This window comes from Callorhinus ursinus, unplaced genomic scaffold, assembly GCF_003265705.2.
Source record: "Callorhinus ursinus isolate GAN/ISIS: 27379988/994484 unplaced genomic scaffold, GSC_fseal_2.0 scaffold15, whole genome shotgun sequence".
NCBI classification, from domain to species: Eukaryota; Metazoa; Chordata; class Mammalia; order Carnivora; family Otariidae; genus Callorhinus; species Callorhinus ursinus.
The window spans coordinates 12,113,762-12,138,467 of record NW_027397077.1 but is presented as its reverse complement, the minus strand read 5'-3'; the positions used below and the strand labels follow the sequence as shown (position 1 = coordinate 12,138,467).

The window sequence follows — 24,706 nt, the reverse complement described above, 5'->3', positions numbered from 1 at the left end:
GCTGACGGAGGCCCCCTCCCCCTCCCGTGTATCCTCCTGAATATTACCTGGATTCACTTCTCCACACGTCCTACCTTCCAGAAAGTGGTCGCTTTTCTGTTCAGAGAGTTGCTGCTATTCTTTTCTTCGATCTACTGTTGAGTTCGTAGGTGTTCAGAATGGTTTGATCCCTATCCAGCTGAATTCCTGGGACCAGATGAAATTTAGGTCCTCTACTCCTCTGTCTTCTGCCTCCTCTGCTCGGTTTCTCACTTCTTTCTTGATAATTGCCTCACAGGAGAGAATAATTGAGCGTTTGAAAGAACAGCGGGAGAGAGATGATCGGGAAAGACTAGAAGAGATAGAATCTTTCCGGAAAGAGAACAAAGATCTGAAAGAGAAGGTCAATGCTTTACAAGCTGAACTGACTGAAAAAGAGGTGAGTCTGGAGAAACAAATGAACCATGCTGATAGTCCTATTCAGAGGAGCCTCAAGAGACTAGAGAGTGAGTTTGAGGGGCTGTGTGAAGGCTTTGGGGACATAGTTACCATTCCTTGGCAAAGCTGTCTGCGTTCAAAGGAAAATATTTAGTGTAACTCCCTTCATCAAGTTGCCCTATGCCCTCGTCTCTACTCTAACTGCATACAATATAGCTCCTTGAAAGTTTTCTTGATGTCTTACCACATTTTTGTGGCTAAGAGGATTCTGTATTTTTTCAGTATTCCATGACCTTTCCTTGGGATAACAACAATATCAATAGTAATAATATCTCCCCTTATTGGGGGCCTGTTATATGCCAGTCCTTGTGTTGGTTTCTTTATATTCATTTGTGTTGCTTAAGTGGATCATGGAATACTTCCAGGTTAGGGGATAAGGTACCATGCTTTACACAAAGTATAGGTTAAATGTGGCTCTTCTTCTGGAATACTGATTTTACATTATGGTAAATAATTTAAAACATTATTTTCATGCTAGAGCGAACATGGATGCAGAATACAAATCCTACCTGCATTTTTTAAGTAAAACAATATACTTTAAAGGAATTTTTTGCTTGGGGGTTATGGAGAGAATGGGTTGAGCTAAACTCCCCACACTCTGAGAGATACCTATAACTCCTTTAGTTTACTTAGGGATCCATTGATGGAGAAGTTTGAAAAGCAGCATTGCATGTCATTTTGTTGAGGCTCCAAAACTCTGACATGTGTGCCGTTGTCCACAATTGGCCCCTTCATACTTATTTTTGTCCACAGAAAATACCCATCTCCTTTAGGGCTGTTACAGATTCTTTCCTCTTACTGGGCTATATCACTGCATAGTTGTTCACTTTTCAGCCCCAGATTATTACCCCTGCCCTTGGGTTTTGGTAATTCTATACAAATTAAAGTACTCTCTAAATGAGGAATGCAAGAGTGGGAGAATTGATGAGTAATAGAAACAAAATGCATATTCCCTAAAATGTAAGCACACTAGTATTTTTGTTTTGTTTTGTTTTGTTTTACAGAGGAGATTATTTCTTTGATATGAAAATAAAGAACGTAAATTCTCTTCCTACTATTTCACTGCTAAATCTGATTTGGGGGATCTGTAATTACTGTAGTTGGTATGTGACAGAAGGCATGGAAGCTTTGACCTCATTTGCAATTTCAATAACTGATTGCAAGTGTTATTTATGGATTTGCACCTTAAAATTAATATATATATATATACTTATAATTGAAAAGAGATCTTGATGACATTGTGGAGCATAGCTTTATATGAAAATAATTTTGTAAACAATGCCTACATTGTATGATTTCAGACAGGCATTTCAGCAAACATTTATTGTTCCTGTATAGTAATGTGCCTGCCGCTGGTATGGGTGTGTCAGTCAAGGTTCTACCAGAAAAATAGAACTGTATTAAGAAATTTATTGCAAGGAATTGGCTTACATAGTTATAGGGGGTGGCTAGGCAAGTCTGAAATTCATAGGGTAGGCCATCAGGAACGTCAGGCTGGAAACACTCCAGTCAGGACCTGGCACAGCAATCCACAGGTTGATTTCTTTCTTTTCAGGGAAATCTCGGTCCTGCTCTTAAGGCCTTTCAACTGATAGGATCAGGCCCACCCAGATTTGGAGAATAACATCCTTTACTTAAAATCAACTGACGATAGGTGTTAGTCATAGCTACAGATTACCTCCATTGCAACACCTAGATTAATGTTTGATTGAATAACTGGGCACTATATAGCCTAGCCACGTTGACACATAAAGCTATCAGAACTGGCAATTTAGAATGTATAAAGAGAAACAACATATAATTGTTGTCAGCTTATAATTTAGTTTGGGTGATAATCACCTTTGTCATGACAAAATGCCTAGATTGCAAGGTCCTTTATTATTTCTGTGGGAGTGGTATGATAAGGAACATTGAAATTGGAATCAGAGTCCTGGGTTTGAGACCTGTGTCTTCCTTTAATGGGTCAGGAACCTTGGAGAAGACAGTTCATGTGAGCCTCAGTTTCTTGACTTGAAAAATGAGAGTGGCTACTTGTCCTTCAGAGGGCTGTTAGGAGGTGGGTAATTTTCTGAGTGATGGTGGTGTTATCTCATTCAACAAGTTATTCCAGGGCCCAGGAAGTAGCCCAGACACAAAACATTAGGTAAAATCATTTACTGAGTGGCCACTGTGTGCTTAGTGTCTTTTTAGGTGCTGCAAATGGATATAAAGGAAACTCACAAAGTCTGATTTTGGGTAATACCTGAATATTTTAGTTACATTGTTAGATGCTGCTAATAATTTCATGTTTGGTAATAGACATTGCCTTCCTAGCTAAGCAAAGTTATGTTCCATGATATATGCACATATTTACTTCTTGCTTTTTGAAATTCATACTGTCCAGGGGAGCTCTTGGTTTCTGGTCATGATTGATGAGTGGAACAATTTAGGTAACCCATTTCTAAGTTGGGGAGATTCATTATATCTGTTGAATTTGAATTTACAAAGGACTGGGATGTAAAGTCTACTCTAAATTTTAAAATAATTTTATCTTTGATTCTATAGAACGTATTTTTAAAACCATTGGTTATTTTTCTGTTAAGGAAATAGAATTTGATAAAAACAGGATGCTTCTTTTATATTTGATTTGCCCTTTGTGGGGGGAAAAGCATTAAAGTTAGTATTTTCTTTCTATTTGTCTTAGAGTCTGCACGACTTGACAGCAATAAATGTAAATGGAAGGTTCAGGGTGTCTGTTTTGCCATGACATGTAAAGACCACCTTGGGACTTACATCATTAGCATGACTTTGAGACGTGAAACATACATTTACTGACCACACCATTTGGTCACATTTGATTCTACTGCAATTAGATCCTGCTCCGTTCTGTAAGCTGGCCAATTTTAATTTCCTGGCCAGAGCCGGCTATTGTTACCTTAGTAAGACTATATTTACCCTTTCTGTCTAATGCACACTTTATTACTATGCAGAGAATCACTTTATTCAAATTGAAGACTAGTAGAAATTGCAGTGTTTTACTTACTAGTGTTCTTTCCTTTCAGTCTAGTTTAATTGACCTCAAGGAACATGCATCTTCATTAGCCTCAGCAGGACTGAAAAGGGACTCCAAATTAAAATCTCTAGAAATAGCCATTGAACAAAAGAAAGAAGAATGTAGCAAATTGGAAGCACAGTTAAAAAAGGTAAGTGAAGTCCAAGGAAAAAAATGCTCATTTTACAATGAATTTATAAAATGGAAATGGAAGAGATATTCTGCAAAGAAACAAACTCTTTATCTTTTGCTGTCTGCTGATAAGAGAATTAGACACTCTTAACTTATGAAGTCTGCATCAAATTGGCCAGTGAACCTGAAAAAATATCTTAGGTTTCCTGTCTGAAACAAAACTTGAAAAATAGATGAAAATAGTAGTGGAAGTAAAAAAATATTAAAAAAAATAAGCTGTTGCTCTCTGGGTAAATCTCAACTATAAAAAAAAAGTGAAAATGTTTATAACAAATCAAAGAATCTGGGGACCCCTTTATATGTTGATAAATTTATACTACTTTCAGAAGTAGGTCAATTTTTGTATGGGGAACTTTGTAAAAGTTTACCCGACAATATTAAATTTCTAGGAGTCCATCCAAATATGTCAAAGTCCCTAGAATATCTGTGGGATGACTCTTGGTACTTAACCAAAAATGACTTTCATATCTTAGAAAGCTTGTTGAATGTAGAAGGCTTTGGAAAAGAAAACAGGATCTTTATATTGCAGCATTAACATGTTTTCTCTGAACTGGACATTTTTGTGGAGTACATTTCCAGTCATGCATCATTCCTTTGACTTTTTCCCTGTGTTGTTTGGTACGTCTGCACTCATTGTTCACATAAAACTCATAACTTTATGAGTTTAAGCATTTTGTTTCCCTTTGACAACTTATAAACTTAATTCAAAAGAGGTGATAAGAATCTAAATAATCAAGCAAAGCATATAATAAAATTTGACTATGTATAATTTATAGCACACTGGAATGGGGATTTATTTGCTAAAGTTATGAAAATATATGATGTGGATGATAGGGATGTTAAAGCATCATATATCTGTGGAGAAATTTTTCTGAATATTTAAAAATTGATTATACTATTTTGTATGAGGCAATATATAACCGAAATGTGATTATACTCTGTTCACGGAATTCTAGGAAACTAGCCTGAGAAATTTCACACTAGTAAAGTCTCTACTGAAAAAGATAGAGATCAAACCCCTCTACAGCAAAACAGCAAGAAAATCTCTGTATTGAAGAATCTACTTTCCAATCCACTCAGTGTCTCACTTTTTTCCAGCGATATCTAGTTAAGCAGAAATCTCGAACAATAAATAGAAGAATTTAAATTGCCCATTTGAGGGTGCTTAAGTGGCAATTGACTTGGCTATTTATGTATTGGGTGTATGATAATACATTCTTGACACATATCTGAATGTATTCTGTAATATGTTATACATATCAAGAAATGAACTTATTAGGAAAGGTACTTTTAATTTAATGAACAGTTTTGTGATCACAAGGCAACTCTAAGATAACTGTGTAAGAACTTCATTGACTCGCTTTACATTAGCTTACATCAATTGCATTGTGCTGAGTCCTGAAGAAGGACCTCAAATAGACCTGCCCATGAAAGAAGATACCTTCATCAACTCTGCATAGCCATTGTGGAGCTGAGGACACAACATATATTATTTCTGCAGATACATACTCGACATACTCCCTTTTAGTGTAAGTCACCTATGGAATTTGAAACCCTCTAGTAATTAAAAGGAGGAGTTTCCCATATTGACACTTAGTTTCCATGTATATAACTTGACTAGTTTAATAACTGAATGTTTATGCATTTCAATTTAGTTTCTTTCAACGTAGCTCTCATTTGCCCAAAGAATCACTCAGAGCATGTGGTTTCCTTAAACTCTCAGGTAGACATTCTGTGCTGAAATTCACAGAGCAAATCCTGTAAACATTTTAGCATTATTCTTGACAATGTTTTAACATTCTGCCACATCACCAGGATTAAAGTAACAAATATGGTTGTCTTGCTGTAAGGACCTATTTAATTTATGAAAAGATAACTTATTTCTAAGTATATAAATAATGTTTGCTTATATTATCTCCTAAATGCATAGTACAGTGAAATTAAATAAGGTAATTATAATTTAAATATTTTCATACCTAACCTGCAGATGCTATTTTGTTATTTTTGGCTCTCTAGCATCGACTAAATTCAAAAGTTTAAAATACTTTTTCTAGTAGTCTTTAATTTCTGGTAATAAATAGTTCCGTAAAAACCTCAAGTACCCATCACCTTAAAAAGAATTGAGATCTACATGAAATATTTGAAAATATAAGCCAACAGTATGTGAATATACATATAAACACATCATTTACTCATGGAAAAATAAGCAGCTATAAAAGCTTAAGGAGTGTCTGGGCCCCCTTTTAAATAAAAGGGTATGTGACTTGTGAATAAAATATAAAGGGTTACTAAATGAAAGCTGAAAACATAATAGTTTTATTATGTCATAAATAAACCATGAATTCCCAATGGAATTTTGCACAAGATTTGTGAGCGTCCATGTAATTTTACAATAAAATATACACATCGTAGATGTGTTTAGCTGAACAGAAACCTTGTTTGCCAGTGACAATGGGATCTAAATTGTGATTTAAATTTATTTTTGTCTTATGAACAATTCTTGACATTGGTAAGGTGAGTTTTTACATAAAAGTTTGTGGAGAACATTCACATGCCTAGTTACTTTTAACCCTTTATGCACTGTTAATTTAAGTCTCCAAATACTTCATGATGAAAAACGGTTATAGGCAGAAAAGGAACTGTTCCTTATACATTGCATCCCACATCTTAAAAACAATGCCATCAAATATTCATGTGTGAGGAAAGTTTTCCTGTTATTAATGAGGTTGATAAAATGATAGTAACCACAATGCACAACAACGAGTTATGAGTGTGCTTTACAAATTACTGCATTCATTAATCTTAAGTAGACACCCAGGGGTTGAGAAGAACCTCATTAGTGATATGTGGATAATTTTGTCTTTCAGAAGAGTATATGGTGTTCAATATGTAGAAATAATTTTACCTTATCTAGCTAGAAATCAATTGAGAAGCAACAAATCAAAATGTTATGATTTGGTAATTTTCCAATTAATACCATCTTTGAGGAGAGTGGGTTTTTTTTAACCATAGTAAAATTATCATTTACTTCATCAAAGTTGAACAAATGAAAAATTCAGGCTCTTTAAAGGAACATGTCTTAGCTTCAAGCAAAGTGAAAGTTCCTACAGTATTTCACCTTCTATAACTTGACGTTGAGCCCCAAAGAGATAGAACCCGAGAGTGATATTTAAGATAATACTCAGTACATTTAAATCCACAAAAATTTAAATCTTCTACACAAAATAGACTGGAGAGCTTTAAAAATTCTGAAGCACTTGGAACATTACAGGATAGTCACTAAAAATTACATTTTTATTAATTATGAACTAACAGTAGAAGCTGGTAATGGGCAATGGATAATACTGTATTTTGGTTCCCTTTATTCTTCCTGATGACTTAATTTTTTTCTTCTCCCGTTTACTGTTAATCCTGTAATGTTTTGCTTACTGATATTTTGCTATTGCTAACCTGCTGTTTGCTGATCTATATTTTCCTAAAATTAGACTGAATAGAAACTTCAGGCTTGTGTTAATATAAAAGAAGAGCTATAAATTCAATGATAAGATTTAATTAATCTTTTATTATTACCATCTTTGAAGTTCAGGTAATAAATTGCAGGCTTGGCCAAAAGTACTTCTTCTGATTCATTGCTAGAGGCCAGCACTTCATGTATCATCAAAAGTGGACAGCTTTCTTTATTTCATGGGTTATTTAACTTGAGAAAGGGAAAGTAACACAAACCTTAAATTTCTTATTCCAGCTATTCTTTTTTAGGAGCCAAAGTCAACATTTCTATTTCCCTAGAGCCTCTCACTTTCACTGTGGAATGTTTAGAAACTGAAATTTCTTCTTTTTGAACAACCAGTTTGTCTGTGCAAATGCACTGGATTTGTTGAGCTAATGCTGTTTTTCTGGATCTTTCCTTCTTTCCCTGTCTGTGCTTCAATGCCTCCCCAACTTTGCAATGTAGCAAGCTGAGCAGTTGTTCAATCAGATGTACAATCCAGTAAGTCATTTCTGAAAGTTCCCGCTGTAACATATCAAAGCATGAGGATCCATTGATCACATGTCACGGTGTGCCATACTGGGGAGGTTTCAAAAATATATATGAGTCTCTTCCCATTTCCGTTCTGTCAAAAGAAATGACCTGTGCAAAGGCCACTGCCATTTCTTTTGAATGTGAAATTTAAAAATTAAGAACTTAAAACATTGCCAGCTCTGATATTACCTCCGTCTTAACTTCAACTTTAAGGCTATAGAGAAGTGGAGGTCAGCTGCAGATCTAGGCTCATGGAACTCTTTCTTAGTTCCTTCTAACTCAGAGTTACCTATGTGAAAAGGGATAGCATTTGTAAAATAGCAAGCAAGTCGATGTAAATTACATTCAAATGACAGAAGTTAAAATAAGGTTAGATTTAAAAATAGGGCTATGCTCTCTGAGAATGGTAAATGCCTAACATTATTGTGGGTTTTGTAAGAGTTAAAAACATGTCATTTGGCTGAGGACGAACTAAAATATAGCCTCCTAATAACAGATAGTAACAATTCTGATTATAGCTTAATGGTACACAAAACAGGTAACTAGTAAAAATAAATGTAAAACGAGTGGCCCAGATGCCACCACTGATTTTTTTATCCTAATGACAGGTGTGCATTTATATGAAGCAATTTATTTGTTTCTTTAAGTTATTAAAGAAGAAAGACCTTTTTGTTTTGTCAACTCAACTGGCTTAACTGGGTGAAATATTACCTAAAGGTGACCAGAATTTATCATTTGGCGGATGTGATCTGTGCATTCTAATTACCTCCTATTTATGAATTCCCATCATGGGAAAATGGAATAGCATAGATAAAGGAAACTATTCAGCCCAAAACTTTTTGTTAAGCTGCTATTCCAAAATACATACATACAGCATGATACACAAGATGCTTGGGTGTATTTAATTAGATTCAACCTCCACCCTCCATTCTTTAAAACAAATTTTATTTTTGCAAACAGAATTTCTCAATTTCCATTGGTGCATCTTTATTAACCTCTTTCCCCAAATATGATTTTTAGCAGAGCAGGAAAAATAATTCAAATTTCCTATCCCTTAACATTTGATTGGGAGTGTTATTTATTATTATTTAGGGGTTTTTCTGGGGGAGGGGAGGCAGAGGGAGAGAGAGAATCCTAAGTGGGCTCCACGCCCAGCACATGAGCTGGACACAGGGCCTGATCTCACAACCCCAAGATCATGACCTGAGATGAAATCAAGAGTCAAATGCTTAACCCACTGAGCCACCCAGGCGCCCCCTTGAATGGGAGTGTTAATAAGCAGGCTCTACACAATGGGTAGGTGAAGAAAGACAAGATTGGAATACCTTTAAGCTTGAAAATTGACCCTGGGAAAAAGGACTATTTTCTTTAGATGATTTTTAAAAGATGTAAAATAATCCCAGTGAAATTGTTTCACATTTACTAGTTGGGGACAGGAAGAAAACCTAAGTATATCACATTTTGGGTATGTGCAGGACAACTGGGGAGTGCTTTTTTCCTGTAGCAGCAAGGAGTTACCAGAACCACGATAGGATTTTAGCATCCCTGTCTGAATAGGTAGGACCAAAGAAATAGCTCTGTTAACTTTAAGACCATTTCCAGAAATATTGATGATATGGCACTTATTGGACTTTTCAACCACAGTGGTGGGTCTCTAGGAAGCAAAAACAAACTTTTTTCCTTGAATTAATTAAGCTAACCCATTGGTTTGGCAACCTGGGAGTATAGCCAGCCTCTCATTATTTTAACTCTCCCTGTGTGCAGATATTCTCAGGGTCCAGTTCTTTTTTGGACTGATAGGGATACAGTATGATGGATTTTCTTTCCTTAATAGTCTTTAAAAAAATAATCATGTTATTCTGATTATAAAAATAACATATGGTCACAGTGGAGAATTTGCAAAAGTATGGAAGTATAGGACAAAATAAAATGACAGGATGTCTCCTGGCACAAAGATAATCACTAGGAGCATTTGGGGGGGTTCCCTACCCAGACATCTTTTTTGTTATTCTTACCCTCTCCTTTCTCCCTTTCTCTCTCTTTCCTTTCTCCCCCTTTCTTCCCTTTTTTCTTCCATCTCTTTCCTTTCTTCTCTTCTTTTTCTCATTTAATACTCTTATTTTCTTTTCACCAAATTGTGTCAGTGTTTATGGAATTATATATTCTATTTTTATAACATATCATCAGCATTTTCTCCAATAACTAACTATTCTTCCAAAACACTATCTTATTGTTTATGTGATATTTCACTGTATTTACTCATTCCCCAAATGTTGCTCATCTCCCCTCCCCTTTTTTTTGCCAATGTATAATGCTCTGGAAAACATCTTCCCATATTAATCTCCTCACATTTCTGTGTCTGTCATGGAATAAATACCTGGTCAGTGATTTTTCAAAGCTCCCAATAGTTCTTACTGTGTTGCATTTTAGAGAAGTTCTGCCATGACACTTTTCTTTCAGCACTGGATAAAGGCAGCCTTTCTGCCACAACCTGACCAACACTGAGAAGTGTCCTTTTTCATAACTTGGACAGATGCATAGGTGGAATTTTTTTTTTTTTTGTCATTTTAACTTTATTTTCTTTAATCACCAGAATGGTTGAGGTTTTTAAAACATTTATTAGCTGTTTGTATTTTTCTTCTCTGAATTGTTTCTTTTGGTCATGTAAGCACTTGTTTTTGAGTTTACCGTTTTGTTCATTGGTTTGTATGAATCATTCTATACTTTATATAAAAACTTTGTCAGATTTGTGGCAATATTTCATTTCATTTAAATTTTTTAAAAAGATTTTTTATTTATTTGAGAGGGGATGGACAGAGAGAGAAGGAGAAGTAGGGAGCCAGATTCAGGGCTCAGTCCCAGGACCCTGGGATCATGACCTGAGCCAAAAGCAGATGCATAACTGATTGAGCCACCCAGGTGCCCCTCATTTAAATTTTTTTAATAAAGAAAGCTATAACTATTTTTAGGTTTCTTGACCTGTGTTTCCCTTTAGAATTTTCTCATTTTCTTTAGGCTTAGAAGTCATTCTCTGATTTCAAGAATAGGCACTCACTTACATTTAAAACTTTTTAATGTTACTTTTACATCAGTTTAACCCCTTTATCTGTCTTTAGTATATTTTGATTCATGTTGAGAGGTGAAGTTTTAACATTATGTATTTTTAAATGATCAACTAATTATCCCAGCACCATTTATCAAATAATTCTTTAACCACTGTTCTTCATACTATTTCAGTGTATACTAAGTTCTCATCTGGATGAATGTCTTAATTTCTGAGCTGTTCAGTTTTATCAATGTCTGTTGCTTGTTGGGACAGAATTTTAATTATTGTGGCTTTATAATATTTTTAAGTATCTAGTGAAACAAATTCCACTCTAATTTTTTCTGCTTTTCATTTCATTTTGTTTTTGTGTGCTTAGCCTTTAATTCTCTATTATTCCAAGTAAACTTAAGGATCACCTTGTGAACTAAAAAGCACAACTGTTGGTGATTTTAATTTGAATTATACTCAACCTATAAAATAATTTTAGAAAGATATCTTTCCAATATTATTTCTTCTAATTCATGAACTTGATACAACTTTTATTTATTACATAGATCTTTTACAGTAAAGGTTTGACATTTTCCTATTATAGTCCTGTGATATTTCAAGAATAGTTCTAAGTATTACGGTATATATATGTATATATATATCATTATTATATATAGTATGTAGTATCTATATATAATTAATAATATATATATCATTACTATATATCTATATATAGATAGGCATATCTATCTATATATATAATTTTTAAGCTACTAAAATTTATGTGAAATTAATTTTTGGTGAATGCTCTATTTCTCCTTTTATTTTCTAGCCAGTTATTGATACGTAGGAAATTTCTTTTATTATTGTATGTTTATTTTGAGTAAGGCTACCCTATAAATTTTGCTGAATTATAACTTAATTGTTTTTGTTAAATAAGATCATTTTACAGTCAGATTTATGTCCATTTATCTAAACTAAATCAGAGTAAATAAAGATTCAGCTTTGAAGTTTTCCTGGGAACATTTTTTTCCTGGAGTAGAAATAAACCTACTTTTGAAACTCTTTTACTTTTACTTTAGTCACCCAGGTACTAAGTGATGCTGTAATTCCATTTCTTAGGAATCTAAAATTTTGTCTTTGTATCCTGATTATTTCTTATAATAATAACCTTTCTGCAGCTTAACTACCAGTCTTTACTCCTGGAGGAGTTTTGTCTTGTCATTATAAACACTATGCAGGTTATCTTCAGTTGAATTCTTTTTCTTCCCTTAGTTCTTAATTCCAGACAAATAATATGGTTTATTCATCAGTCTCAAATACCTTCTTTGCTGTGGCCCTAGTAGTTATTATGCCCAGAGATGGTATCCAGAGGTCTCTTAAAAATTTTTAATAAAACTTTAGAGCTTCTGGCTCCTAAGTTTAGTGCATTGTATAATATCCTTGTTGCTGCAAGGCAAATGACTGATTTGGAGGCACCGAGGACAACTTTGTGACTGGCCAGGGTACACTTGAGACCACTCTGATGTACTTCCACACATGTGAGTTTCCCCCCTTGCCTGGTCACTATCCATTGAAATCCTATATTTTCTGCAAACGCGTCTTTTGCAGGGCTCATATTTTATGTAACAGTTTATAAGAAAAAGACCAAGCATTTTTCCAGTGTAGAGAGAGAAAAAAAGTCTTACTAATGTTCATTGAGGTCTTCCTGACTTATAGGTCGTCATAGGACTCTGCAATCCCAAGGACATGGTGGACTGCATTATAAATGCTTTCACAGTCACTGTTTAGGTACAGCGGTTTATTTTTGTGATTTTTGAGGACGATTTATGAAAATTATTTAATTCACTCGTAGACTAGTCCCCCCAACACAATGGAGAATTACAAATATTTAAGAGATAATTCACGGCATGCACATAGCATGTACAAACACATGCATACACCTCACACTTGCTCCAGGCTTTCAATATCTAAAGAACTCAAGTAATATTTGTAATAATTTAAGATTTGAAGTCACATGTTTTATTTCAGAACATCCAGATAATTACTTCAGTTCTTTTCTACTTTTGTGAAATTCCATAGTTAAAAGGGATTACATTATAATTGTATTTTTGTTTAAATAGTCTTAAAAACAGTTGGTTCTTTTAATTTTGCATATGTGTGACTATAAGAAAAATCATTTTGAACATCTGTTCATTTATTTAAAAATATCATATTTGTTCCATCTATGAGAAAAGTTTCATTTTGGAGTAGTTGTTATAATATGAAAATTGTGAGTATTCAGGATGGGCTTAGCTAGTATTGTAAAAGAAGTTTCCTTTAGAACTAAGTAGTGCAAGATTCAAAGATACATCATTATTAGATTCTGAATGTACTATTTAGGCTCAACTTTTATATTTGGTATTAATTAATTAATTGGATTTAAAATAAAATGTAAATTTTATAATATGTTGAAGTTCTATAATCACCCTTAAAGCCTTTATTTTTAAAAGTGAGGTTTGTTCATAGCTCAGAATTATGTGAAGGTTGGAACTTCTTTTAGAAGATTGAAATAAAATACAATGTTTAAAGTAGTTTATATGCCCTGTTCTGATGCTCAGATATGAAAAGAATGTTTAAACCCCCCAAAGTGCTGCAATCAAGAATCATATTTTCACTGTGTATAAATTTAACAAATTATTGCTAAAACCCACAAGCAGCAGGGAAGAAAAACCATCAGACTCATTAGTTAGTGTTCTGCTTGTGCTTTATGATCATGACTAATCATTTGTTTATTTTGAAAGAAATGACTTCTTTAAATTGTTAGGCCCCATTTCAAAGAAAGAATGCTATATAATATTATAATTGAATATTCCCTGCCCAGTTTCACAGCAGGTTTCTGGGCCAAAGTTAATGCTTTCCTTTCTAGGCACTTGGAATGATGAACTAGAATTTTATTGAAAATAATCAACATCCAACCTTTACAAGAGAATTATTAATACACTTGTGATTTTTCATATTGATACTATCAATCCCTGGTTTGGCTTAAGTCACTTTTTGCTCTTAACTTTAATTTAAATACAATATTAACCTGAAACTTTGCCTTATTTCCTGAAATAGTTCTAAATTCTATAATTAAAATAGCCACTAGGCATTGTTATATACTACTTGTCCTAAGTCATGGCCAGATTTCTCTTTTGTGCTTGATTCAGGCTTTCAAAGTCAGTTCACATCAAAATTCCAAGGCTTGCCCACATCAGTGAGGCTCCAAAGTTTGTTTTGATTATTCCCATTTGTGGGGAAATTTCCTTACATGTGGAAATGTAGGAAAACATAATTGGGGGATTCTCAGAACTTACTGATCTAATATGCAATATGGACATTTCTGAAATATTCTTTTCCCAATTTTCTGTGTTTCTGTGGGATGCTTGAGAGTTGCTCTAAAAGTTACCAGAAATATGTTAAAGGCATAACCAAATACCTGGATTTGCCTATAAACTGACTGGCTTAATCAGCAAAATTAAATCTCTACCTTAAGAAAAGAATGCTCATTCATATTTTTTTGGTTTTAATGACTGGTGGATGTCTTTGAAAGTGACAGTGTTCGTCCCTATTTTTATAATAAGTAGCTTCTAGAACCATTAAATCCACATCAGTCTGCATTTTCAAGAGTTAGATTCCTGACTAATGAAGAGGGAACAAAGTTGATGTGCCTTAGAATGAAATGGGCTGTCACTTCCCCACCTTTTGGGGGAGCTAATTTCAAGTCAACAGATCCATAAGGAGAAATAATTGCTGTGTATTTTTAGTTTAAACCTTGAATGGGTCAGAATGCCATGGTAGGAATTTGTTCAGATAATGATTATTCAAATATATATATATATTATTTTTTTCTGCAGTGTCTAAAATATATTAAGTCCAATTCTGTTATCTACTTTTAATCCCCATCAGGAGCTACCATTCCAGGTTAAAGAACCCATGTTATATTTTGAAAAGGCAAGAACATTGCTAAATGCTAACAAAGTGCTTCCTTCACTTCATTTTTAGAGGAGGCTCTGGCCTTATAACTTGGAAGGAAGCATTGCTTTCTAAGCTCAACTTCCTCCTGTATTTCTTTAGTATAGTATAACCCTCATGTTTGTAGATCATAGTATAACACTCTCATGCTACACTGGTTAACAATTTCAGCCCATCCTCTGAAAAGTTATGATTCAAGCTGAATAGAGGTGGTTACCTGCAATATCTTTGATAAATTCTGTGGAGACTTTTGCCCCCACTACTGGGGTTGGATCGGGGACTTACCAGCTGTCAGTCAGGTGAAACTCTCCTCCCTTGAGTCTTCACATGGGCACTAGTGATGACCCAGAAGCAACTGTTACTCATCCATCTCTATATGACTCTTTCTTAAAGCTTTTTATTGACTTAACAATTTTTAAATGGTATCTATTTACACCTTTATTTCATAACCCTTTGAAGAATTCTGGCACCTATCATTGATATGGAGATGTATTTAACTCAAAGGTATTCTTATGGTTGCCTATTCCTTTTAAGAGGAAGAATCATTAGCACCTACTAGTATTATCTAAGAGATACCAGGCTAACTGTAAGCTTGGCTATGATCTGTTTTAATAACATGATCTAACTTAAATATCACATGAGGCCAACAGTGGTCTAGATTCAGGCATGTCTTCCTAGGCTTTCTGTACTTCTAAACATCCTATGAGTCCTTTCACCATATTCATTTGTTCGGTTGAAAAGACTACCAACCCACCTAATTTCACCCAGTACCGAAAGCTGGCCTTGGGTTATCTTCTCTTCACAGAGCTAAAATAAAGAATGTGCTCAGATACCCATTCACTAGTAGACTGCTTTTTCTGTAAGCCTAGCAGGGAGGCTTCTCTAAAGACATATGTAGTATCTTGATGAGAAACTAAATAGACCTATTAACTTAGCTGTATAACAAGCCCCATTGGTGGGATGCATATCATAAAATAATACTCATAATAAGAACACAAATAAATAATACCTTCTCCGTGTTTGTTATATGGTAGCTTTTGCTGTCCTTGGAGAGGCTAACTCCTTTGCCCATAGTAGTCATAAGACACAGGGCTAGATTTAGAATCTAGGTCCCACAACTAGTAATTGTGTGCCCATTTGCTAAAAATAATGATAATAATAATCATAAGAATAAAAACAACCAAAATAAAGCACAGTGGCTAACTGAACTGCTAGCTCTTTGTGAATCTTTAAATCAGAGTCAAGAAAGGAATCTTAACTCAAATCAGAAACATGAAATCAAGGGATATTTATATTTGTTTTGTGTGTTTCTAGCTCAGTTCATGAATTCTTTTTTTAAAGATCTTAATATTGTTGTTCAGGTAGTTTGAGAAAATGTCATGAAAAACCTTTTTAGTTGCCATAAAATAATGGTAATATGGCATAAAAGTGGAAGAGAATTAACATCAATATTTTGTTTTCTTTTTCTTAGGAATTTTTAAAACTATATTTTCAGTGCTTTTCTGATACAAGAGTAATGAATTGATTCTTATCACAAATAGAAATAGGTATATGGAGTATTTTCTTTTAAAGTAGAATATCGACTCTACATTTTAAAAATGGAGATTAACAAATTTAAATATTCATTAATTTAAAATAAAATTGTTAGATGAATAAACTTCTAAAGGCATATTAGCTCAGGATTCTCTTTCAGATTATTTTAATTATACTAAAAAAGCTCACTAATCTATTAGAATGAAATCTAATAGATATACTAAGTAAATAAAAATAAATGCTTTCTGAGAAATGTTGGTAAAAGGGAATAAACCAGTACCTGATAGTAGTGTTGAATTGATAAATTTCTCCAAGCTCTTTTTGCATAGTTGAGTTTATTTCTTGAATAAGGAAATCTTAGATTAAAGAACATGAAAGCAAATTATTTTCCTCCTATCCTCATGCTTAAATAATATGTTACATGCAAGAATATTATTTTAAAAATGATTATTTTGTCATAAATAAGAAATTTATTTTTATACTAATTTTTTAATTTTTTTCAACTAAATCATTGCAAAAACTGTCAACCTTGTAACAGTAGTACTTATTAGTATTAATTTTTCTAACCATGCATGATTCATTTAACCCCACAGTAGCTGTAGCTTGCTTGCCTTGTTTTTTCCCTGAAATTAAACAAAAAGATATAAAAACACAATGAACATCTGTTCTATAGAGCAAGACAGCAGAACAACCTAAGTCCTAATAAATTGTTAACATTGTATGATTTCACACATGGATTTTGGAGATACATACATATATGACTTCTCTGAACTTTCTCTGTTGAATGTGCACTGTTGTTAAACTACTTGTTTTTTCCCTGCCTACTCTTCGAAGAAGTCAATTAGGAATAATGGGAAACAAGGGGTAGGCAAAACATTGCAGTGCAGTGTTATTTCCATCTGTCTGAGAATATTTCAGCCAAAAGTTTCTTTTGGGAAAAAAAAAGCCATAACACACTTTCAGACACACAAAACCACAAATACTTTGGCTGCAAATTATTCTGCAGTGTTGTTGCTGTGTTGTTGCCTGTGTATGGTCTTGTGTGAGAAGCTGCCACCCACCCATGCATGTGTTTGCAGATTCTCGTCTGTGTGCTTGTTCATGAATTAGCTCATCTTCCTCCTGGTTCAGGTTAAATTTAATAAAGAGAACAAGAATTTATGGGTATGACTGTTAGCTGGAAAGCCCTTCCTCACTTGCAAGTCTTTCTTTCAACCTACATCTGCTGAAATTTCTCAGTGGCATGGTGTTCGGTGATCAGTCAACCAGTCTTTTACATGTTACCTGGCTTTACATAGACCCTCAATGGTTCTTGGAAAAATAATTTAATATTGTTTTATCTCAGTTTCTCTACTGGAAAAGGAAGCTGTTGGTATGAATCACCTCCTTAACTGTGAGGAGTTGAATTGTGTTAGTTCTGCTTGCCAAAGCATCAGGAATAAAGGTATCACGGTGTCTCCCCCTACCCATCCCCCAATTTTTGGTGGGGGAAAAGAAAACCCCAAAGTAGTAACATTTAATGCAACAAAATATTAACAATAAAAGAAACTCTCCTGTGAAACTGTAATAAATTTAAAATCAGCATTGTTTTAAGGTAGCTGAAATGTGTGATTTTCCATTTTGCCTTTTAACTGACAGTATACCCATAATTCTTGATGGTTATTATTTTTTCCCCAAAGATAATTTCTGGGCCATTGGTTACTACACTACCTATTGTTCTAAATTGTTGTCTTAACTACATTCTTTAAAAATATAATGTTGAAGGCTCATAATGTTGAAGATGACTCCAGGATGAACCCCGAGTTTGCAGACCGAATAAAACAACTTGATAAAGAGGCATCTTACTACCGTGATGAGTGTGGCAAGGCCCAAGCGGAAGTTGACCGGTTGCTGGAGATCCTCAAGGAGGTGGAGAATGAAAAGAATGACAAGGACAAGAAGATTGCAGAACTTGAGAGGTAAATTTTGCAGTCATGTTGTGAATTGTCAGCAGCGAGTGAACATGGATTGCTTAGTTGCCCATCACAGGTTGTAGTGGATTTGGAATGCACATTCATTTTCAAGTTGGAAATGAGGTACGTATGAGGGACAGGACCTGTTAGGGATGATGTTATGTTTCTGTGGGATACTCAAGAAGGCAATTGGCTTATCTTTTGAGGGGTTATGTACTTCTTAAGTGTTTAAGAAAGTAATGGCCAAGTTCCTTGAGTGATGTCCCTCATCTAGCATGTGTGCCAGCAAAGTGTGTGAGAAATTGAGGCTCTGACTACTTGAAAGCTTAGTTTTTTGTTTTTTGTTTTTTTTCGTTTTTCCCATGAAAGACAGCATTTGTGGTTTAGGTTTGTTTCAAGCAAAGAATATATTTGGCAATTCATTCAAGATAGGAGAAAGGGAAAGGAGCTCATATCCTTTGGGTGTTTTTTGGCACACCACAACAAATTCATCTTGGGATGTATCTTTTAAGAGGACCTTACAGCATTTGTTAAATAAATATGTTTGAATAGGGTCTAAAGCAGGCCTACCTGATAGCAAATTCTCTCTAAAAACAAAGAAAGTTATATCAGGGTTCCAGAGTATTTAGATTTTCAGATAAATCATATCCATATTGCATTTATGTATAAGATAGACTCTAAAAATTAAGCTTTCTATCACTGCTTTTTCCTATATTTCATATAAGGAAAGAATTTCTGAATAACGTAACTCCATTACCTCTGAGGATTTCTTATTGGTTCGGCAGTAAGGCAGAATTTGTCTTTCTTAGATTCAGTCCATATGGAAGAGATCAACAAATTTTGAATAAATCAGTGAATGTTTGCCAGCTCTGATCAAGACACTTGTGAGGCCCGACAGGACTTTAAGACATATGCGGAATAGCTCTCTGTGGCCTGTGGAAAGATCATGAGCTGTACTGACAGAAAGATCTGGGTTCAAATTTTGCTTCTGTTTTGTGCCGGCTCTGTGACCTTAAATCTTGTTAGAAGTGAATCTCTAACAATCTTTTAAAATGTATCATACTTTTCAGGTGCCAAGTCCTGGTGGGATAGTGACATCATTAGGAATAGTTGAATGCTAAAACAAATAAATTCTCAGTATTTTTTTTTTAAGATTTTATTTGTTTATTTGGCAGAGAGAGACACAGCGAGCGAGGAACACAAGCAGGGGGAGTGGGAAAGGGAGAAGCAGGCTTCCCGCTGAGCAGGGAGCCCGATGCGGGGCTCAATCTCAGGACCCTGGGATCATGACCTGAGCCGAAGGCAGATGCTTTACCGACTGAGCCACCCAGGCGCCCCATAAATTCTCAATATTAAGTGGCCGTGTATTAAATGGATAGGTCAATTCTCAAATGTTCAACATTTTCAAGGATACTATTTAATATATTCAAACTCTAAATCAATTAATATTTCACTTAAAAATCTTAGTATTAATTTGATGGTAACCAGATTTTGATACAGTGTGACCAATTTTAGTGATTAAATCAAGAATTTCTTTTCCCGAGATAAGTATACAAATTAAAATCCTTAAAGGCTTAGTTTTAATTTTAAAATGCAGGAATGTTCTGTCTACTGGTTCTTAAAAACACTGTTAATTTTAGATGTGTCTACATGTCTACTTTGGAATTATATATTAGGACCAAAATTTTTCTTAAAAAGCTAATGTGAGATCACAGGGCTGTTACCATCACATCTCTTTTATTGGTGAGAAAACTAAGACCCTGAAAGGTTGAATTACGTCTTGGAGATTGGTCCTGTGGTGAGAATTCGGCAAAACTACAGTGTATGTTTCCTGATTCCTAGTCTACTGTTCTGAGAAGCTGTGAGCCTCTGAAGGGCGTAATATTACCTATGCTCTAGATAATATTAATAATAGCAATTACAATAACAGTAATAGATTATGTATATTTTTATAGATGAGAAAACTATGACTTATATGGATTAAGTAACTTCCTAAAGCTTTCAGAGTTTGTAAGATTCAAAGTCAGAATTTGAACCCAGGTCTAACAGGTTAGTGACTGAGAACAGTCCTGTCCAACGATGAGCCAGAAGGAAGAAGTTAGTCCAGTAGCACTCAACAGTCACATGGCCTGCAGAGAGAGAGAGAGGCATTGCCGTTGGGCCACAGGAGATCTGTCTCATCTTTATTAGCTTTCATGAGAGAAAGTGATGTGGCCCACATTTTGAAGGCATTTTTCTTTGCTAACCCAGGTCCCCAGAACTGTAACTGAAAAATCAGGATCAGCTACTATAAATATTTGCATAAAAATAGCATAGTCATCCAGTTGGACAAACAGGTCTTAGCTGGACACTAGTGCCATCAAATCATCGAGAATATTCACATTTTTTATATCCTCAATATGGAATGCATTAAAACAACAGTGATTTTACAGGCATTTATCTTTATGTACTTTCTGCACATTTTCTTTATCTCTGCCTTTGCCTTTCCTTAAAGCTGATGCCTCCCAGGCACTGTAATTCATAAAACGTGTGGTAAGACTTGAGTCTGTCCCAGTTCTCTGCCTGCCTGTGTCTTGGGTCCAGCAGCAGAACATAGTCTGGGAAATGTCTGAGACCCAGCCCCAGCCCAGGCCCCAAAGGAGGTTTTGAGGGGGGGCGGTGGAAAGTAAGAGGGGAAGTTTCTTGGGAAAAGAAGAGCTCAACCTTGGCCTGCCTTTCTGAAGCAGTATCTGCTGGGCTCCATGTGTATCCTGACCAAAACATCTTCCTTGTTTGTCAGGCAGCCCTTTTCAAATTTGACAATATCTCCATTTTCTGGCTTAAACTACAAAATTCCTACCTCGTAATGTTGGGAACTAAAGATTTCTTAGCAGTGTGACATATAGCTCCCTTTTGGAGTCACGGAGGAGTGTTTGCAATTAAGTTTGTGATTTTGAAAACCAAAAAATTGAACTTGAAATAAATTTGTGGTCTCTGGTCTGTAATGTGACCTACCAGAGTGAAAAGACTTCTTTTTAAAAGCAACGAGTGTTCTAAAATATTCCAGAACTTCAGTCATGTGCAGTAAAAGGTTCAGGGTTAGGAATAGCATAACTCAAATGGCACTGATGCTGGCCTACTTCTCTCTCAGAGGGCAATTCTTGTTTGCTTTCTACTCTGCTAATCTTCCCATTTTTTATTTTCTTCACAATGTATACATTCCAAATAGCATATGCCTGGCACTTATATGGATGCATTTACCTCTTAAATTCCACGTGAATGATGTTTTACATTAGCCATTGAAGATTTTGCTTTTCAAAATGCATATTGCTCCAGTGTGGTCCCCATGTGCAGTTTTTCCTATAAATTTTTGCACTTGATGCTGATGGCTCAGCAGGGAGCTTCTGCCTTGGACAGCATGCGAATGGACTCTGGGGAAGTTTGACACCAGTTGGGTGAAGGGCCTTAAGCATACCCCTAAGAGTTGGTCCAAATCAGGCTGACGTCTTTATTTGATCACTGGTGATCAAATTCCACGTCTGCTATGTGATCAGATAGGTAATCAAACGTTAAAGGGAGTGAAATATGTGGTCTTTCTGTGTCAGTGCCTGTCAAGGGCTCTGAGTTTTATTTAGAGTTTCAGAATTAATTCTGCCTTAGGGGAAAGAGAGAGGTTAACAGATCTCTTGTCAAACAAGACCTGCTGTCACTAGGTTTCTGCATCTCAGCCACGGGATGGTATCAGTCAGGTGACCATTCATGTAATTATCCTAAATATGGTGGGGGGGGGGTTGTTGGTATTTGTCTAGGGGACATGGAATTCCCGAATCAAGCCCTTGATCACATCCTTCCCCAGTGTGGAGAGGAGTGTGTGTCCTTTGGGGTTCTGCTCCTAAGACATAACATCAGAATAGAAAACAGGGAGCACTTAATTATCTGGGTCACTGACTAATGTCATCAGACATTCGGACATTTGAGAAATCATCTTAGATGCCTAAAAGCACCTTATCTAAGGTTGAGAAACAGACTGTTATTTTTCCTTCTGAATTTTTCCTATAATGTGATGACATAATTTCTTTGATGCCTTTTAGAATACTTTTAACAAAATGTAAACTGAAGCTTTATTTAAAAAAAAATGATACTATGTTCTAGAAGTCTCATGGTACATCAAAGAAACCTGATACCAGTTCTGTTTGTTCTGATATAAACTCTTCTTGCTGAGAAATAGCCATTTATGTTTGGTAAAGCGTTTGAAGAAATTTTAGTGAAGCAAGTAGCAGATAGTTTTGCGCCATCCCTATCAACCCTTTGGGAAGGTCATGGATGTCATGGATGCCCTTGGGAATTTGATGAAAACTAGGAATCCTTGGAAAAGGCAGTTAATCTTAATTGCTATTTCAATTTAGGATTCTCTAAAGCTTGGCCATGGACCTCAATTTGATATACCTTTCTGATCCAGAAGAATTTGAAGCAACAGCTGGGGCCAAAGTCCCCACAATGATCATGGCCTGATCTAACTTATTTTTAATCAGTTGTGTGTTTATGATCATGAAACACTGTGCAGGGGGATTTCAGACGTGAGGGATTATTGGACTGATGCTTTCACCGTGTGTTTAATCCTGAATTTTCTCTTTGATTTTTATCATTATGATCAACACTATTTTCATTTGAATGTTCTTGTTTAAGTTTTCTCCTGAGGATTTGTTTTGTTTTTCCTTCCTCTGTGAGATGCTTAACATTACTTCTTATTTTTAAAATTTTTTTTAAGTTTCATTTATTTAAGTAATCTCTGCACCCAACAAGGAGCTCAAACTCACAACCCCAAGATCAAGAGTCACATGCTCTTTTACTGAGCCAACCAGGTGCCCCTAAAATTACTTCTTAATAGTATGGAGTGGTGGGGTCCCCTTGAGCAGATAGCTGGTAACATATTTGTTCATCCACTTTGTTTTTTACAAAGAACATTATATAGGTTCGCAAAATGAATGCCCACTGTATGCTCCCGTGGTAACTTGAAGAAGATCATGACTTTTTTTTCTTTTAATTTTTGCTTGGATTTGGGACTTTATTATTTTGATTAACTAGAAGGGCATGTTAAATATTTTTGCACAAATAAGTTATCAAGCATCTGGATATTTTCAGTGGTGAAGTATGATCCTCATTTTCACAACTGAAAAAAAAAAAAACTACTCTCAGCTTTGGAAGTTGCCCTGTTCTCTCTTGGGAGGTTGATAGGCAGGCAGCACCTCCCTTGAAGCCCTGCGCACAGTGTTTTTGATCATTGTGAGGTGCAGTGCTTTGTGAGCATCTAAAATGGAAATCTTTGAACAGAGAGCCAAATTGTTCAGGTCCTTTTGGTTTTCAAGGAGGAAGGAAGACTAGCTCATAAGATATAACCGTCTAACTTCCTGGTTCAAATAAAATCTTTCCGACATCAGTGCTTACCACTAGCTCTAATATCTTAGTAAATTCCATTTCAGTTTATTAAATAATAAAATTTTGTATGGACACATATAGGAACTTTCCCTATGAGTATTCCTCCAGTAAAGGGAAAATTCTGCTACTGGGTTGCGGGAGCACACCTCTGGTTCACGCCGTGCTTACAGTGATAGGGCGTGAGAGCGGATACTGGTTTTTTATGTGTAATATTTAGTAGAACAGCTTACAGTGTGTGCCCCGGGCTTTTTGGGGTAATATCAGATAAAAGTTGCTTTATTGTCCTTCATTTGGTTATTAAACCTGCTAATATAACATCTGTTGGCTGTATTTTTTAAAACTAATGCATTTCCTTCCTTTTATTCTCTTTTGCTATCCCTTTTCCTTTCTGCTTATCCTCCAAATCGCTGCTTTCACCCTTGCTCCAATCAGCTTGACTCTCAGGTCAGTACTTTCAGTTTTTCTTCTAACCGCTTTTCCCTCCTAAGCTCAATTTATTGCTTGCACTTGTTTAACAAACACATTTCTGAAATGGTTTTCCTCTGGCCACCACATTTTTTTTTTCCATTTCATCCCATGCCTAGGGAAGGTTTATTTTATGGGAAAGTCATATAGGTGGGAAAGAGCAAAGAAGAAGATGGGAAATAAATCATTGTTGGGTTATTCGATACATTTGATTCTCAGATTATACAACCAGTAAGAGAAATCAGAGTGAAATTCTAGAGCATTTCTCCTGAGCAGCTCAGAAAATTGGCTGTGCGATGATAAAACATGTTGCAGTGGAAAAAAACAAAATCCAAGAGGCTAAATTTAACCTAGGAGAACAAAAGATCTGCCTGTGACACAGCAACTCAAAAGCTAAATTTAATAGTGCAAACCACTCAGACTTTTTGCTTAATAAATCACTGTGTTTTGAAAGATTTATGATACTTTTTTTTAAAGTCACTTTTGAAAATTATCAGTGTGTTGGTAACATATTGTACACACATGTTATTTCCTGTCATTGTTTTGGTTTTTGACTTTTTAACTTCATTTTTATTAGCCATAAGACATAC

General features: G+C 35.2%; 1 protein-coding gene across 7 annotated transcripts in view; it reads left to right on the top strand.

Annotated features, from left to right (window-relative positions):
• ERC2 (ELKS/RAB6-interacting/CAST family member 2) overlaps nucleotides 1-24,706 on the top strand; it is a 985,383-nt gene that overhangs the window by 469,737 nt on the left and 490,940 nt on the right. For 5 of the 7 annotated variants that reach the window (XR_012380904.1, XR_012380905.1, XM_073901383.1 and 2 more), the window contains 4 exons: nucleotides 278-418; nucleotides 3,519-3,659; nucleotides 7,653-7,688; nucleotides 18,049-18,242. Coding sequence is in view for 5 of the 7 variants with exons in the window: in XM_073901383.1 (XP_073757484.1) it covers nucleotides 278-418; nucleotides 3,519-3,659; nucleotides 7,653-7,688; nucleotides 18,049-18,242 (512 nt within the window). In the remaining 2 variants the exon portion in view is untranslated. The remainder of the gene's footprint in view (nucleotides 1-277; nucleotides 419-3,518; nucleotides 3,660-7,652; nucleotides 7,689-18,048; nucleotides 18,243-24,706) is intronic. The other 2 variants (XM_073901384.1, XM_073901386.1) reach the window with 2 other exon arrangements.